A 16,729-nucleotide genomic window follows, 5' to 3' on the forward strand; every position below is an offset into this window, starting at 1 on the left:
AACACCACCGTCTCCCCCTCCAGCTCCTGATGTGACAGATGGCAGATAATCATTTAATATGAACTTGATATGCCACATTTGGTACAAATGTCATCCTTGGATGTATCTGTGGTTTGCAGAAACCTTAACTGCTAGCATTATATCCTGGAGGCTGGGCTGGATGCAGATGCTTCAGGCCAAGTAAGACTGATTAACTCTGTGTCACCAGTTTAAGGCCTGGAGTTTATTACCTCTAGGCCGCCAGGCGTTGACGTTTGTGTTCAGGGCCATGTTTCTGGGCTGAAGCAGATTCTGATCACAATATGGCTGCAATGTTCAGGCGTCCACATACTTCTGGCCACAGACTATCCCCAGCTCGTTAATACTGACGCCTTGGGATTGAAGGTCGGCCATCTCAAAGCGTCAGTATTTGACGAGCTGTGAATACTACAAATTGGACCTTTGATTATTATTTAATATTTTAGAAAACACTCTCACAACAGGTCCATTTAGTAGCTGTTCTGGAGCTTCCACAGTGAAGAACTAACATCTGACAGCAGCATTTTTATTTTTGGGGGTTTTATCGTTGCCACCTGCAGCACAGTCAACTGACGTGAATAAATTTGGCACAAACCAAGTTTGACTTGATGAACGTGAGGAAATATAAAACATTCAGCCTGAACAGCAAATCTATATCCAAATATAACCAAACATGAAAACAAATCAAGTAGACTTTCTGTTTCTTGCTTCTCCAGTGTGATTATTGGCTGTTTTTAAATGACCGGAAATGACCACACCGAAGGCATTTGAAGATTTTACAGACTATGTGCACCAGGTTCTCTCATACTGAACATTCTCAGCTGCTTCTACATGTTAATGTGCTTTTGCAGAATCTGTTGATTATTTAATCTTGTATCTGTTCATTTTCTGATTCATTCCATCCCCACAGAGGCTTTGGTGAGATTTAAATCCTTTATCCGTCACGCCAATAAAGCAGATTTGAACTGAACTTAATTGAACTGTTAGAAGAGCGATGGGAGAGCTCAGTGAAGGTAAACAGAAGAAGAGCTCTGTGTTCCACAGAGACGGCAGCACCACAGGTGTACCGCTGTTTTACTTGCACAAAACAAGGAAACTAACGACTAACTAAAGTGTGATGAATGATGCAGTGAGTCTTTGGTTCTTAGTTTATGATGATTTTGTTTCCACCTGCAGGCGGTCGGTCCACCACTTTAGTCCTGACAGAAATATCTCAACAACTATGCCAGCGGCGGCCGCAGCGGCTGGTAGCTCCTCCAAATTAAGCTACATTTTTGTTTTTTTAACCGTCAACCGATGACTGTCATCATCATTTGAGAAGAAAGCGGGTGTTTTGGATTAAGAGCAGCAGACTTTGAGACCATCACGACCCACGGCGTCTTTCGAACATTCCAACCTGACTTTACTCTCTTTCACCCTGGGACCGCCCCAGGGAGGAAGAGAGTCAGAATAAGAGCCATGCTAATCCGGCTTGGTTTAAGGCTGCTCCTGGCTAATGTCTGGTCACAGGAAAAGGAAATGGATAAAATGGAACTTAGGCTGCAAAACAACATAAAATCAGAGACTGTTGTGCCCACAGAGACCTGTCTCCACCACTACATGTTGGATCAAGCTGTTGCACTCGGAAAGTGTCAACAGAGCGCAGAACTGCAGCTGGACGAGGAGAGGCGGACTCTGTGTTTATAACATCGATGCTTGGTGCTCACACAGTCAGAGTTGATGGACAGTTTCCCTGATGTTGAACTTTTGATATGAAGATGCCGCTTACATTCACCCTGACACAGATTCAAAAGATGTTTATTTGTGTATTAATATGTGTATATATGTTCTGTAACTCAATCACTGGTCTCTGGCTTGGCAACCTTCATGAAAGTCAGCTCATATTCATGTAATGTGAACGTCATGGACACGTGCAGAATTGGGAGGGTTCCTATAAGACTGTATTCTGATTCAGTTACTGATTGCCTGATAAGACATGCAGTCAGTAGAATGTAATCCCGACATCACAATTCAGGCAGAAAGTTTGTCTTTGCTTTTATGCTACAGAGTAAAAATTGTCATAAAAAACTTTAATTTTCAACCACAAGAAGTTGCGGAGTGACAGATGTTGGTGTGACAGCTGGGATTTTGTAGACATGTTTTAATAAAGGAGGTTAAAAGTCAAAGCCTCTCTCTCTCTCTCTCTCTCTCTAACCCTCCCCCTCTCTCTCACCGCCCTCTCTCTCTCTCTCTCTCTCTCTCTCACCCCCCCTTGGGTACACAGCCAAGCGCTGCGGCAAAATGTCATATTTCACTGGCAGCGCTCTCAGAAGACGACCTCCCCTCTACTGTACAGCTCCTGCGCTTCTACTGTACTCTCCGGCAGCTTCTACTCCCGGGGAATCACTTCTTCTCCTTTTTTTCTCCCCCTCTGCGTCTCTCTGATACTTATCGGTTTTCTTTTTTCTTTCTGGGACAGAAGCGCAAAGAAAAAAGTCCCTGATGAAGTCTCCTGCTGCCGGTGATGATGAGTGAGCGTGAAGTAAAACAAAAAATGTTTTTATATATTTTTATTAAATGTAGCTGAAACTCACTTTTTTTTGGCACTGAAAGCTCCTGGATGCAGACTCTTTCCCCCGCACTCTCGGCACAAACGTGGGCTTCTCACAGCCTCACGTCCTTCCTCTCCTCGCGGTCCTCCGTCCGGCAGCAGTGCGCCGCAGCTGTGCGTAAAAACCAAACCCTCCCCCTCACCTCCCAGGGCAGTCCTCTCCAAACCGGTCCGTTAAGGGCACCGCCGGCACTGATCGGACTCTCTGCGCTCTGTCCTCTTTGAGGAACCAGCAAAGCACCATGGACGTGTTCAAGAGCCGGATGTTGGGGATTTCCGTGGCCGTTGCGCACGGCGTTTTCTCCGGCTCCCTCAACATCTTGCTTAAGTTCCTCATCAGTAATTATCACTTCAACTTCCTGACGCTCATCCAGCTCCTGACCAGCAGCACCGCGGCGCTCACTCTGGAGACCCTCAGGCGGTGCGGGAAGATCCAGATCCCCGCGTTCAGCGTGCAGCTGTCCAAGGTAAAAAGTGACCGGAGCAGGGAGCTTTCTGTGGATGTTTGTCTCTGCAAATGATCATAGTACAAGGCTGAAATTATAACAACATACTTGAAACTGATAGAGGTCCATCTTCAGAAGTGTAGCTGGTCGAGTTTTATCATTAAAATGATGCGATACCAAAATAAAAAAGAATCTCCATAAATGTTGTACTTAATATGCTCAAATCTGGTTAAAAAGGCAAATAAAAACCTTCACCGGCTTTTTTTTTCTTTTTAAATAAAAAAATCATAGTTAAAGTAGTTGGAGCCTGTTGGATTACAGTTACTTATTCTCAAATTAAAGGAGCACTGTGTAGTTTTGGAGAAGGAATTCAAACTGATACTCAAACTTTTAATATTTACAATATTAATGAGGTAATAATACAAACTCAGAAATATGTATTTGTTCCATGACTTAATAAACAAGCTGTTCTCAGAGGAAAAGAAGATCCCTGTTGATATGATCCCTGCTAAATTTCTTAAAGAGGTCTTACCAGTATTTCCCCCGGACTTGTCCGTATTATCAACTGATCTCTGTTCTCAGGCTGCATACCAGAATATGTTAAGACAGCCAGTGTCTTCCCTCACATACCCCTCCTAAGTACCACAGTTTTACTTTACTACAGACCTATTCCCAAGCTTCTGTTTATTTCTAAAATTCTTTAAAAGCTGACGCTCACCAGGGGTGCGTACTCATGAAGCTTCCTAGTACTAAGAGTTGCTCCTAGTGATGATATTAGCCCTTAAAGGTGCACTATGTCGTTTTTGAAAATAATAATTAAAAAATCAGAATTTGAATATTTACAATAATAATGAGGTAATAATTCAAACTCAGAGATATTTTTTTTTCCCATAAGTGAATAAACAAACTGTTCTCAGAGGGAAATAAGGTCCTACACCACTGTTTGAAGCTAGAAAGGTGGCAGGGTCCACCAAATATAAACAAAGTAAGACAGTATGAAATTGTGTTGTCCTTTAAGGTCAGTTTGTTTATTCAGTTTATTCAGTAGCGAAAACAAAGACAGTTTGTTCTCCAAAACTACAGCGTGCACCTTTAAATTTGATCTGAAAGACAAACATAAACCTGCATCGGCTTAGTTTTTCTTGTTAGACAACATTACAGTAGTGTCCTGTCCTCTGCGTGATTGTCTGCTGCGGTCCCACTGTGTGAATCAGTCCATAACAGCGCTATGAGATTGTTTCTCAAGGCGCGTAAATATGCACCAAAGAGAGACGCTTGTTGGGAACCATGTGAGGCTCGCTGGGAGATATGTACAGCCTAGTTATGGAACAGGTGACTTGATATGGAAGAAAATAGGCTGACAAGAAAGATAAGCAGATGACTGGGCCTTGGCCAAGACGTGTGTGTATTGTTCTCTGATTTCTTAATAATGAATGACATCTGTATGTTCAGAGAGTCTGTGCTGATGATTTATGGACTTTACAATGATAATATGTGAATATGGCACTGAGAATTGTGTTTTATTTAATTTGAACTAAAAAGCAAAGATCTTCATGAGCTCAGTTGAGATCTGGTATTTTACCACCTATGGTTGAAACTGGACAGTGTGTCAGTCTGGAGGAAGACAGGCGGATTGCTCTGGGTGCTGTTTGGCTGATACAGGAAACGAGTTCCATTTTGTTTCCTTCTGCCCTTTTCATGGCGATCTGTGCAGAATTGTGTTCCGTTACATAAAAACAGATATTAATGCAGAAATATTAAGCTGGCTGTTTACATGTGAAACATTTATACTAGCATGGGAGGTGAGAATAGAGATGAACTTTAGATTTGTAGAATTTACTTTCACTGTACAATTCATTTGAAATTTCTGATTTCATATATGTGTTGTTCTTCTTTTTTTCCCTGGTGATACAGTATTTTGTAATTTAATTTATTTAATTTATTTATTTATGCTGATATGTGATAAGCTGGATGATGACACACGTTTGGTATTAGTCTTGTAATCGCATGTGGTATGGGCCAGATATTGGCATGACACATAAATTAAAAATTAACTAACTTATAAAGTAGTTAAAGTAGTTGAAGCCTGTTGGATTACAGTTACTTTCTTACTTCACAATCCTCTTATTCCCGTTTTTCACCTGCAGCTGTAAAATTGCGCTAAAGTGAATATGCAAAAGAAGGCAAAAGTGATACTTCTGATGTACATTTAAAGGTGCCATATGTAAAATTCTAGTTGAAAAGGAAGGAAGAATAACACTGTCAATATGTTGAAGAGTATTTACTTAAGTTGCTAACTAGCTGGCCCCCAGGAAGAGTGTCAGGCTTTGAGGCCAGTTTTCATAGTGGCCAGACTGTGTAATTACATCGTCATGTGATTCATTGGGACCCAAAAAGATTTTTTCCCATAAGCTTACATTGTGAAAGAAGGGTCTGGATACAACCCCCGGGAAATGTCTCGTTTCACTGTCATAATTTGAGCCATTTGGTCCAATAACATTTGGAAAGTCGCACAATTCAATTATTTTATCTCCATTCAAGTTAGCCGGGCGCTAAGCAGGAAGCTAGCCAGCTTGGTCGGCGGAAGTCTCTATGGGTCGCACAACATGGAAATTCCTGATATTTTCATACCTGGGCAGTCGATTCTTTTTTTTGGCTTCAAAATGCCACTGAGCAGCTTTCATAGGAATGAATGTGTCAGGCTGTAATATAACATCCTTGGCCCCAGCCCCTCCCGTTCCAAAGCTCCCGTGGTAGAGGTGTAAGCACCAACTCTCCCCTGGTGCTCCAACACACCGTCCAGTCTGCAAGCTGCACAGCTAACTGAGCTATCTTACATACGTATGTGTATGGAGGAAACCAGAAGAACTCCATATAATTTCCAAACACTTAATGACAGTGAGTTAATGAAATGCTACAGTTTAGATGGTGCAGGGAGAATGTTTGTGGTCAATCTCAGTAGAGATACCCTCACATCTCCAACACAACACAGTAACACTATAGAGTGGTGTAGTCTGTAGTCCTGAAACCTGGAAATCTGTTAGCATTTTTGCACATCCAGTTCCCTCGTCTCAAAGTCTGAGCTTTATGAATTAGTGTTCAGTTAAATGCCTGAAATAAGGTCTGTGGTTACCACAGACTGAAGATATTTATATGTTTTGTTCTATGACATAAAATACATCACTAACTGTCCCACAATTTAATTATAAAGCTCTTACAAGAATCATCTACTCACTAGTTTGTCTTTACAAGCCCACTTTGGTTACAAACTATTCCAACTCTTACTTTACAACTTGTACATTGATCAGTTTATAGAAAAACATGTACAGTAATTGTGTAGTGAGACGCTTAGTGGTGGTGACGTTAAAGTCAGTGACCGTGATGTAGCCTGTTTAACTTCTAGAGATTTCATTTATGCTTCGAATATCACAAAAGTGCTGTTCATTGGTGAAGATGATCTCGCCTAACGAAAAGTGTAAGTATCATAAACTTGTTTCATTATTTTCTGTAATAATCCAGTCCAATGTGACGTGCACTTCGGTTTGCTTTGCACAGAAATGGCCGGTAGAAATGTCCCTCAGAGGGATACTTTTTACTTTGATAGGAGACAATATGTGGACTCCAGCCACCTCTGAAAGACTCTGGCTCCGAATGAAGTCATTTTTGGACTGAAGTCAGCCAAAACTTTAAAACGTGCAGAACAGAACAGAAAAAAAAAACATTGTGAGTACAGTCAACAAGCTATTCACTCTGCGACAGTGAGCTGAACGAAAGACTTAAAAATATCATTCCACACAGTTTATTCACAGTCAGATACGACAGATGATCGAGCGTATGTCCTGAAAGTGTCGCCTCTGGCTATACATCTGCTACATCATCCTCAATCAGATCTCTTCACACAACTAGCATGCTGGATAAGCATGAATTAGTCTTACAGCTGCAGTAGCCTGTCGCAAACTGACGTGATGGACAAGAGAAAACTGTGAACTGTTGGATGAAAAATGAACAAACTCATTGGAATTCTTCTCCAGGAGACCACGACTGTGAACAAGATTTAGTGGCAATCATTGTAATTTTGCTCTGGATCAAAGAGTTAAACTGATCTTCATCTGTTAACCATCTGGATGAAGATGAAGAAGGCTACTACTGCTGTTGCTACATAAAAATGTATGAAGGTTTTCTTAAAAATAGCATCACGGTTGAATCAACATAGATCTCTGAACTGATTCAAGCTCCTTGGTGAATCAAGGTCCTGAAGAATTGAATCAGTCCTAGAGGTAGCAGGTAGCTACAGCTCGGTTATGGAATCTCCACAATGAAGTTGATGTTAAAGAGGCAGATTAACCTCACATTAACCTTCTTTTGGAAAACAGACCAATGAAACTTTTTCTTTCAACTTGCTTGTTTAATGGAATTGGATCACGCTTACTGTAAAATGCTGTCCTGTTCTGATTTCACAAAAGAAAACGCAGGTCTGCTTGAAACTAATGTAAACTCATGAGATTTAAAGCCACAGTATGTCATTTCTGCCACTCGGGGGTAATGTGTTAAAGTCTATTTTTCATGTTATGTTTAGTCACATTTGCAGACTTCCTTCCTCATTCTTTGACGTGTCATTTGATGTTTCTACTGAAGTTATAACAACAGACATCCAAATGAAACGTTGGAGTAAACTTGCAATTCATCTGGTTTGAACATTGTTGCAAACATTAAGGATAATGTGGCATATAAGGCTATTTGAACGTGGCACTTTTTTTTCTTTCTTTTTTTTAAAAATATGCATTAGAGCCTCACAAAGTCACAATGTATTTGTATCTATGTTTGTTACTCACATTGCAGGGACACAGCGACACTATGGGGACGTATCTCCCATATGGGGGGGATGAGTCCCCATAGAAGCCTGAAGCTGGTCCCCACAAGGTGAATCAATAAATCTTACTGTTTAAACTTGTTTTTGGCTAGATTACGGGCTGCAGTCATTAACATCGGGGTAAGCAGCCAGAGAGCGACTATAAGATAACACAACCCCCTCTCAAGTGTGTGTGCCTTGTTCTCTGTGCAGGAGTTTGCCTCAGTGTGTATCCTCTCCACGCTGCAGTCCACTCTCACTCTGTGGTCTCTGCGTGGCCTCAGCCTGCCCATGTACGTCGTGTTCAAACGCTGCCTGCCGCTCTTCACACTCAGCATCGGCGTGTGTGTGCTGAGGAATGGCATCCCGTCCATCGGCGTGGTGACCGCTGTGGTCATCACCACCGCTGGAGCTGCACTGGCTGGTAAACACACCGCATCCACATGTAGTACACACACTCCCATGACACTGTCTTTCTGTGATAGCTCTGCAGCATGAAGTGACTTAGCTTTCCTAAATTGTCACTATTTTTGTACTGTTGTAATTTAGCTTTGCACTGTCTGATGAAAATGGACAGTTTGTTGAAAAAAGGATCATAATTGGTGGAGCAGAACCAGAGATTTGTCACATTCTCTTCCTTGTCAAAACCTTATTCCTACACAATGTTGGGTAACGTAACTTTAACGTTACTTTAAGTAACTCATTACGTTACTGCGTTATCTACTGAGAAAATGTACCTGTACCTTTGAATGTATTGACTCTACCGTCATGTTGTAGCCTTCTTTACAGCCCACAATCAGTAACTCTGCAGCCTAATAATAGGAATGACAGAAGCAATATAACATTTACAGCTCTAACAATCTGACAGCGCGCTGTGCAGAGGCATACAGTGTTAGACACAGCTGTGTCAATGAAAACAACACAACACAGGCTTCTCGCGAGTATTTGATGTTAAATAATGCAACTAATGAACCCGTAAACTATGAGTGCTTACATAGAAACAATAAAGCCACAAATACGATGAAAGTGAAGGGCTTTTTTTTTCAAAACACATTCCTACATACAAACAGTTAAACTTTCGCCGCTATATTGTTTTTGTCCAAAAGTAAAAATAATGGGAATATTTCCACAAAGTTAATGCTTTCCTCTCTGCCATCTCGCTACACTGAAGCTAGCTACGCATGCGCACTGACACAACTGTAGGTTTACCTTCTGCCAGCTGAGCAGCAAGAGACAAACTGAAACAGAGCAAATTCTTCAGGGATTTTATTTTATTTTTGGGGCGACACGGGAAAGGAAAAGACGGCAACTTGTCCAGTAACGGATTAATTTTTATGAGAAAAGTAACTATATAATGGATTACTTGAATTGCAGGACTAATGCGTTACATTACTCGTTACAAGAAAAAAGTATTCCAAGTACTCGTATTAGATTACTTTGTTACAAGTTGCCCCCGACACTGTTCCTACATAACCCACGATGCAACCCAGCTGCAGACAGAAGGGTTGCAGATTTGGCTGAGTTATGCCAGGAGCGGCTAATGTAGCCTGTAGCCTCAAGTAGAGATGAGGAGCAGTGACAGAGGTCTGGTCAGCTCACTTCTTTCTAACTTCACACAAATGCATTTTCATTTTCAAACGTGTCCCTTGAGTCAGGACGTATCTGTGGTTTGCAGAAGCGTTTACTGCTAACATCATATTAGCATATAGACTGGGCTGAAATGAACAGCTTCTCCTCGTACGTGAAGCAGCTTAACCGTCGCAGTAAATTCTGGTCCTGTAAAAAACCTTGAGTCATCTTTCCCAGCAGTAAATTTCTCTCTTTCATTACTGTTAATGATCCTGAAGTCACAAACAGAAAACCTACAGATAATTCATTTCCTGAATCAATCTCCGCAGCCACGGCTCTCAGTGTTTCTCAGGCAGGAGGGGGGTCGAAAATACGAAGTGTGAAATGTGCAGAATATGAATCTAATGGACGTATTCATCATTCTGGGTTTAATCTCGGTGATAATCGCCTTTTCTCTATCTTCTACACGTCTTTTGCGGATTAATCAAGTGGGATAATGTAATTTTGTCAACATGTAATATGTTCTTGTTAGTAGATAAATTCACTGTTGGCTTGGGCTCGATTTCTGCAGATGAATTCCCAAAAAGAAAAATATAAAATATCTCCAGACTAATTTAAAATGTTATTCCTGTTTTCTTCTTGATCGTAAAAAAAGATGCTTTAATACACACAAAGAATAATTTCGCTCAGATTTTGAGCACAAATGTGTTTAAATCTGTGTTAGTGAGCACTTCTCCTTTGACAAGATATTCCATTCACGTGGCAGGTGTGACATATCAAGATGCTGATTAAACAGCATGATTAGTGCGCAGGTGTGTTTGGACTGTTCACAATGCAGTTTTATCACACAACACAATGCCACAGATGCCGCAAGTCTCATGGGAGCGTGAAGTCTGCATGTTGACTGCAGGAATGTTTGTGTGCATTAAAAAGAATACATCATCATACATCTTGTTCAAACTTCAAAAATGGGAGCAAAAACAAGTCAGTCTTTTTTATATATATTTATATAGCCCAAAATCACACATCACCTAGCCTTAGTGGCCAAAAAACACCTCCTGAGAGGGGGAAGAAAAACAAAAAAACCCCACAAGTGTTGCGTTTATATTTTTGTTGGGTGTACCTGGTTAGGTTTCGGAAAAAACATTGTGGTTTGTGTTAAAATAACTAAGTTTACTTATGGAACTTCAGTTGACACAGTGGAACAACATACATTACTTACATTACTAAAGCCCCTTTCACACATACACTGTAACTGTGGATTTATCCAGAGTTTACCCGTAGGAGTGGACATGTTGAGCACGTGTAATCGTCTGTTCTAGTAACACATACTCAAACGTACATTGGAACATGCAAAAATAGCGTTTGAACTGTTCTGACATCTGCTCATAATATTTCCCTGCTCGTTCTCTCACGCTGCTGCTGGACACAGATCCAAAATGCTTCATACTCTTCTCTGCTTGCCTGTATTTTACTTTCCACTCTTTCTTTGATATTGCAGATACGTTTTTTATATAAACGTAAAAACAGTCATCATTACTAAGCAGTCCTCAGCCTCCTACCCAGGTGCTGTCCCTCGCCCAAACCATACAGAGTATTTCCAATATGTGTGAACATGTCTGACATGAACGATCTCCTGTTGTGTATCCTGATCTGACTCTCTGGATATTGTCCGGTGGTCATATGTGAAAGGGGCTGAAGGGAAAATAACTCACTGTTGACTTATGGTTTCACACGGGAACAGAACAGCTGTCTCCTGGGTGATATGCTGCGCTCCAGTTAAAGTCAGAATGTCAAAATTTCCTGGTTGTAATTTCCAACTTCCAAGTGTTCCAGGTGCACGGCCCTAAAGGTTAAAAAGAACCTTGGCCGAGTAAAACAAAATGTCTCTTTGGCAAGTGTTCACACAAGAGGAGGGAACAGACACCAAATACATTTTATTTCACACCTTTTATACCTGGAAACATATTTAAATACTCCATTCATTCGCCTAATAGGAATACTGTTGTCTATAAACACATGATACCCCCACCTCATAGGTGCTGCCATTGATGTGTGACATCAGACAACCATTACCTGTCACCCAACCTCCTCCTTTACTGCTTTAATAAAGTCGGAAATCCATATGACTCAGAAATATCAACTTGACTATGACTCGCAGTAGAATGCAGGAATATTACTACGGCCACTAGAGGTGAACTAACAAGAAGTGTAAATGAGAGTCGTTATAAGCCGCTTTCACAGTCGACCTTATATTATTATTTGTTTGTTTAGATGAGGACCGGCAGTAACGAGCCAATCACAGTGTCTGATCAGCTGTCTTATTGGATGTGAGTTTACCGTGGTCACAAGTTACTGATATTATTTCATTTCAACAGTCAGTTAGTAAAAATAACTTAAAAAGTAGTCATACTTTCTAAAATAATAATAAAAAATATATTTTAAAAATGAGCTGGGTCTGCACCAAATGTTGTTTTCGACCAACTTTTATATAAAACTGATACATGAAACAAACAACATGTTTTGGTGAGGTGTGTTTTGGCAAAGAGTCAATCAACTTTTCTCTCTCTGGAAAGAAATCATGTGTTGTTGCTGCATATAAATGAATGTCTGTCATGTCTTCATGGGATCAATCATGGTTATAAAACTGATGTACACATTATCGAAAACATGAGCCAATCTCATCTGATGATGTTTATTGTCTGACTGAGCAGATCTACGATGCTCATGTATGAGAAGTCATTAAAATTATTGATTCTGATTGATTTTATGCAGCATTTCAATCAGATTGCACATAAAACAGAGTGAACATCTTTCATTTTTACTGCCTTCGATTTCAGTGGAAAGTTGCTGTCCCTCGAGAATCAAAATGTAGATTCAGACGCATTTCCACCAGATAATAAACGTTTTTATTGTATAAACATTTCTAAAATGTTTGCAAATGACAGTTTTAATCCAAATGGAAGCTCAGTTTGAATCTAAGCTTTTGTTTTATCTACTTTGAATGTCACACACGCGTTTGGTCGAGATTTTTGTGTATTTTTGGTGAGAGCAGCTGCTTTCTGTGGCTTTCCCAGTTTCAATGCAAGTTTCCAGCCTACACACAGACTCACACAGGATTAACTCTCCGTCTCGTCCTCCTCCTGCTCCATTTTATGACTTCTTTCATCATCTCTTCCTCATATTTCCCACCTTAAAACGCCCACACTCCTCCTCTCTGTCTGTCCTCTTCTATTTTTATTATTCCCTGTTTTGAGAAGACTGATACCAGAACGGATCAGATGTAAAGGTCCAATACGTGTACTAATGAAGCAGACTCGACCCTCATCGGGGCAAATGTTCGACACGGGAATCTAAGAGTTTTTGATGAAATGGAGTGCACACCTGTGCTTTGTCGTGGTGTAACGACAAAGCACAGTATGAGTTGACTTTTATTTGACATGGATTTTAACATATTTGTGCCTAAAATCTAACTAACTAACTAAAACTAAATATTACAGAAACATTTGTTCATTTTGCATCCTCACGATTTGAACGTTCCTCCTCAGGTGCTGGTGATCTCACTGGCGATCCCTTCGGTTATGTCACCGGCGTGTTGGCGGTCATCATCCACGCGTCTTACCTGGTCCTGATCCAGAAGAGCAGTCTGGACAGCGAGTACGGGCCGCTCACAGCGCAGTACGCCATCGCCATCATGGCCTCACCGGTGAGGACTGTCTGCACTGATTCCCTCTGAGAAGTTTGCAATAAAGTTTTACTTCTTTGATTTCTGTTTTTGCTTGTCTTTTGCTCCTTTTCCCTTGTTTTCTTCAACTATTACATTTTCCTTTACTGCCCTTTTTGTTTCTTTCTTTGACTTCACATCTCTTTTACTTCCACATATTGGTCTCTCTTTCTGTTTTTGTTATTGCTTCCTTTTCTTCTCTTTCATAATCTCTTTTCCTCTTGTTTCCTTTATTTCCTTTCAAATTCTTCTTTTTTGGTTTCAGTTCCTTTTCCTTTTTAACTTCTTTTGCTCTCTTTATCTTTTCCTTTTTTGTCCTCGAAATCTCACAGTTTTTTGCCATTACTCCATTTCTATTCAGTTTCTCTCCTTTTGCTTCCTTTCATCTTTTCTCTTCCTCCTTGATCTGATTCATTGCTGCCTCTCATGATCGTCTCTATCTCTTTGCTCTTTCTCCTCTTTGTCTCTTTCTCTACCTCCTCTCTTCTCCTCCGTCCTCTTGTTTTGTCTCTAACTTTCTCACGTTTTTTTGTTGTCTCTCTCAGGTGCTTCTGGTGTGCTCCATCATCTCCATGGACACCATCAGCATGTGGTCGTACGAGGGCTGGAAGGACCCGCACATCACATGCATCTTCGTCCTCTGCGTCTTCATCGGCTGCGCCATGAACTTCACCACGCTGCACTGCACCTACATCAACTCTGCCGTCACCACCAGCTTCGTCGGCGTGGTCAAGAGCATCGCCACCATCACAGTCGGCATGCTAGCCTTCACCGACGTTGCGCCGACTGGGCTGTTCATCGGCGGCGTGGTGGTCAACACTGTCGGCTCCATCACCTACTGCGTGGTGAAATACTTTGAGATGAAGAAAAAGAGCTTGTACGAGGACCTGGAGGAGGCCGGGAAGGATGGTGCGCTACCTGGGGAGCCGTACCGAGAGAAACCACCGCTGAGCGGCGACGGACCTGCAGATGGTGACGGATCTGATCCTGGAAATCCAGAGATGGAGGGAGTGCTGAGCGGTGACGGGAAGGAGGCAGCGCCAGCTGGATTGGCTAATGGAGAGGTGTGGACAGGAGATGAGAAACACGGAGACAGAGATTCAGGCATGAAATCCTGCGTCATGACAGAAAAGGAGGCGCTGGAGATGCAGAGGGAGCACCTCCAAAAGGAGAACACCACCCCCGGTCAGTCGGTTAGTGACAGCTATGTCGGGGTGTGGAGGTCCATCAGACATCTGCAGTTTATGAAGAAAGACCCTTTGATTGACAACATGGAGCAGCAGAGTCCGTAAGGGTGGGACAGAGACCTGAACTGACTTTAGAAAACAAAACTGGAATGAATTAGAGGATAAAAAACATGAACATGCTGAAGAAATGAGAGCAGAAGAAAAAATAAAGACGAAAGCTCTGTTTCCACCGGGGATCTCTTTCATTAGCGTTGGCGGTGCTGGACAAATGCTTGTTGGAAACACTGCTGTTGTTTCTGTGATACCTCAATGAAAGCCCACGCTTAAGCGCTAAAAAGTTGAGTTTCATCACTCAAGGCTTTGAATGCAACAAACAGCCTTGCAGTTTTGTTGAAAGCAGGAAACAGAAAGTAATTTTCTTTGTTCATGACGAGGGTAAAAAGAGGTTCCTGGTGGAGAGAAGTGGATGAAGAGTTTTGGGTGAAGCTGCCTGTCGGTGATAAATTCTGCCTCTTGTCTCTTTCAGCTCCGTGGCGTCTGGCGGGGACCAGGCCAACCACGGTGTAGCATGATTTGGTTTTGGTTTGTGTCCCCCACTGATTAGCCAGCCTCTCAAACAACAGGTCTTGTAAAAAAAAGAAATAAATACATTTAAAAAAAATTGCATTGGATTGCATCCAATCAGGGAACAGCAAACAAACAGCAGACCACTGAAAGTTTCTTTTTGTCACGTTGTCCCCTGGGTGAATTCTTGTTTTCTGACGGGCTGGACGGATGAAGATGTGGATCAGATCAAGGTTATTCACTTGTAAAAGCATGCTCTGGCCACAAAATGCTAACTACTCTATGGCTGTGTCACACTGGGGTTGTTTGTTTGAGTGTGAATGAGTCTGATTGTGTCTGTTTGTACCCTGCAGGGTCACTGTTACACTTGTTTCCTGCTGGTTTACTGCACCCGTTTTGATGTATGAAGAGAAATTGAGTGAAAAAATAATAATGTGGCATTATGTTGGGCTTTAATATAACTTTCTTCTCGTACGTCACTTATTTTATCCTTCTTGTTTCCCTCCTAGTGGTGCCACTAATAATGTTACCATGACACACAGTGATGCAGCAAGATTCCTCCATACGACCTCGCAGAAAAAGGTGGTGCTATTGGTGATGTAACGACTACCCACAGGGCTGGATAGCAAACTAGTAAGCATGGCGAGGTAACTGCTAGCTTGTCAGGCTGGAGCATAGATAAGAGCAGGTGTACGCCAAATTTACGTCATCAGAACGACCATGCCCCTTTTTGGGTGAAATCAAGTGCTCTTAGGCCTGGTCTGTACTGATATGGATATTTTTGTAAGCAGATATTTTCTCCCTCTGTTATAAAAAAAAATCCTGTCCACATGAACTCATTTTACAAAATATCTTCGTACACACAAGAACCCAAAAACGATTGCAAACGCAGAAAAAAGTAAATAGAAACAAGATAAAGTCAACACCGCGATGCGTCAAACACCAGAGAAGAACATTATGAGCATGCATTGACACCTTTCTGGCACAGGACTCCGTAAAAACACAGTATTTCGCCCCAGGTGGCGTCCTTGTCCTGCGTCACAGTGTTGGGTGCCTCATGCGCTTTTTGTCGTCACTTCTAACGTCAAACAAAGATGATCTTTCTTTGTTGTGATCCTCACTCCTCCAGTCCCATGCAAAACCAAAAGTGAATGCTGATTTATTAATATAATCCAGACCAAGAGCTTTTCTAAAACCTAACCAGAGTAGTTATATCACCTAAATCTAACCAAACTGTGACTGAAAAGTGGCTTTGAATAAAACCAATAAATTCGCCAAGTCTAACAGTAAAAAGCCATAAAACAAAACTGTAATTTCATACGCAAACTTGGTCATCAACACAAAAGTCATTCACACAGTCCAGTCAGCCAGTGATAATTCAGCATTTTTTTTACTTTTCCAGGAGAAGTCTTCTCATAAAGCCACCCAAATGGTCTTACAAGACAGAATATCATCTTCCACGCACATAGAAGGGGACAAATACACAAATTATTAAAAAACAACATGCAGTCAGAGCACCAGCTGAGACGGTCACAGAGCTAGCTGAAGTGTGCACTGCTACGTCCTGCAAAACCAAGTTTTTAGTCTTCTGGCACAACGCCCAAGGTGCCATAGAGAAACCAAAACCAAAAGGGGATCCAATTGTCCAGAGTCCAGATCCAGAGATCTGTCCTGTTTGTTGGTGTAGCATTCCTAAATTGAGAAAGTGTGAAAGTGGTCCTTGTACCCACGGACGTGTGCTTATACAAAAGTAAACCTATTAAAATTAGCAGCATAAGCTTT

At 41.5% G+C, this 16,729-nt stretch overlaps 1 protein-coding gene across 1 annotated transcript; it reads left to right on the forward strand.

The window, feature by feature from the left end:
* The first annotated feature begins 2,598 nt into the window (after nt 1-2,598).
* slc35d3 (solute carrier family 35 member D3) lies at nt 2,599-16,511 on the forward strand. Its single transcript, XM_084378321.1, has 4 exons — nt 2,599-3,075; nt 8,117-8,327; nt 13,021-13,178; nt 13,742-16,511. Exons 1-4 carry the CDS (start codon nt 2,851-2,853, stop codon nt 14,486-14,488), a joined length of 1,341 nt encoding a protein of 446 aa, XP_084234447.1. The 5' UTR covers nt 2,599-2,850; the 3' UTR covers nt 14,489-16,511.
* Nucleotides 16,512-16,729: the final 218 nt, after the last annotated feature.

This window comes from Pagrus pagrus, assembly GCF_965226575.1.
Source record: "Pagrus pagrus genome assembly, chromosome: 16".
In the NCBI taxonomy this organism is placed as follows: Eukaryota; Metazoa; Chordata; class Actinopteri; order Spariformes; family Sparidae; genus Pagrus; species Pagrus pagrus.

Excerpts from the sequence above, each read along its gene's own strand:
- slc35d3 (XM_084378321.1), top strand. The coding sequence starts at position 2,851 with ATGGACGTGTTCAAGAGCCGGATGTTGGGGATTTCCGTGGCCGTTGCG. Across the intron at positions 8,328-13,020 it reads CGCTGGAGCTGCACTGGCTG|GTGCTGGTGATCTCACTGGC; the intron begins GTAAACACACCG and ends GTTCCTCCTCAG. Across the intron at positions 13,179-13,741 it reads TCGCCATCATGGCCTCACCG|GTGCTTCTGGTGTGCTCCAT; the intron begins GTGAGGACTGTC and ends TGTCTCTCTCAG.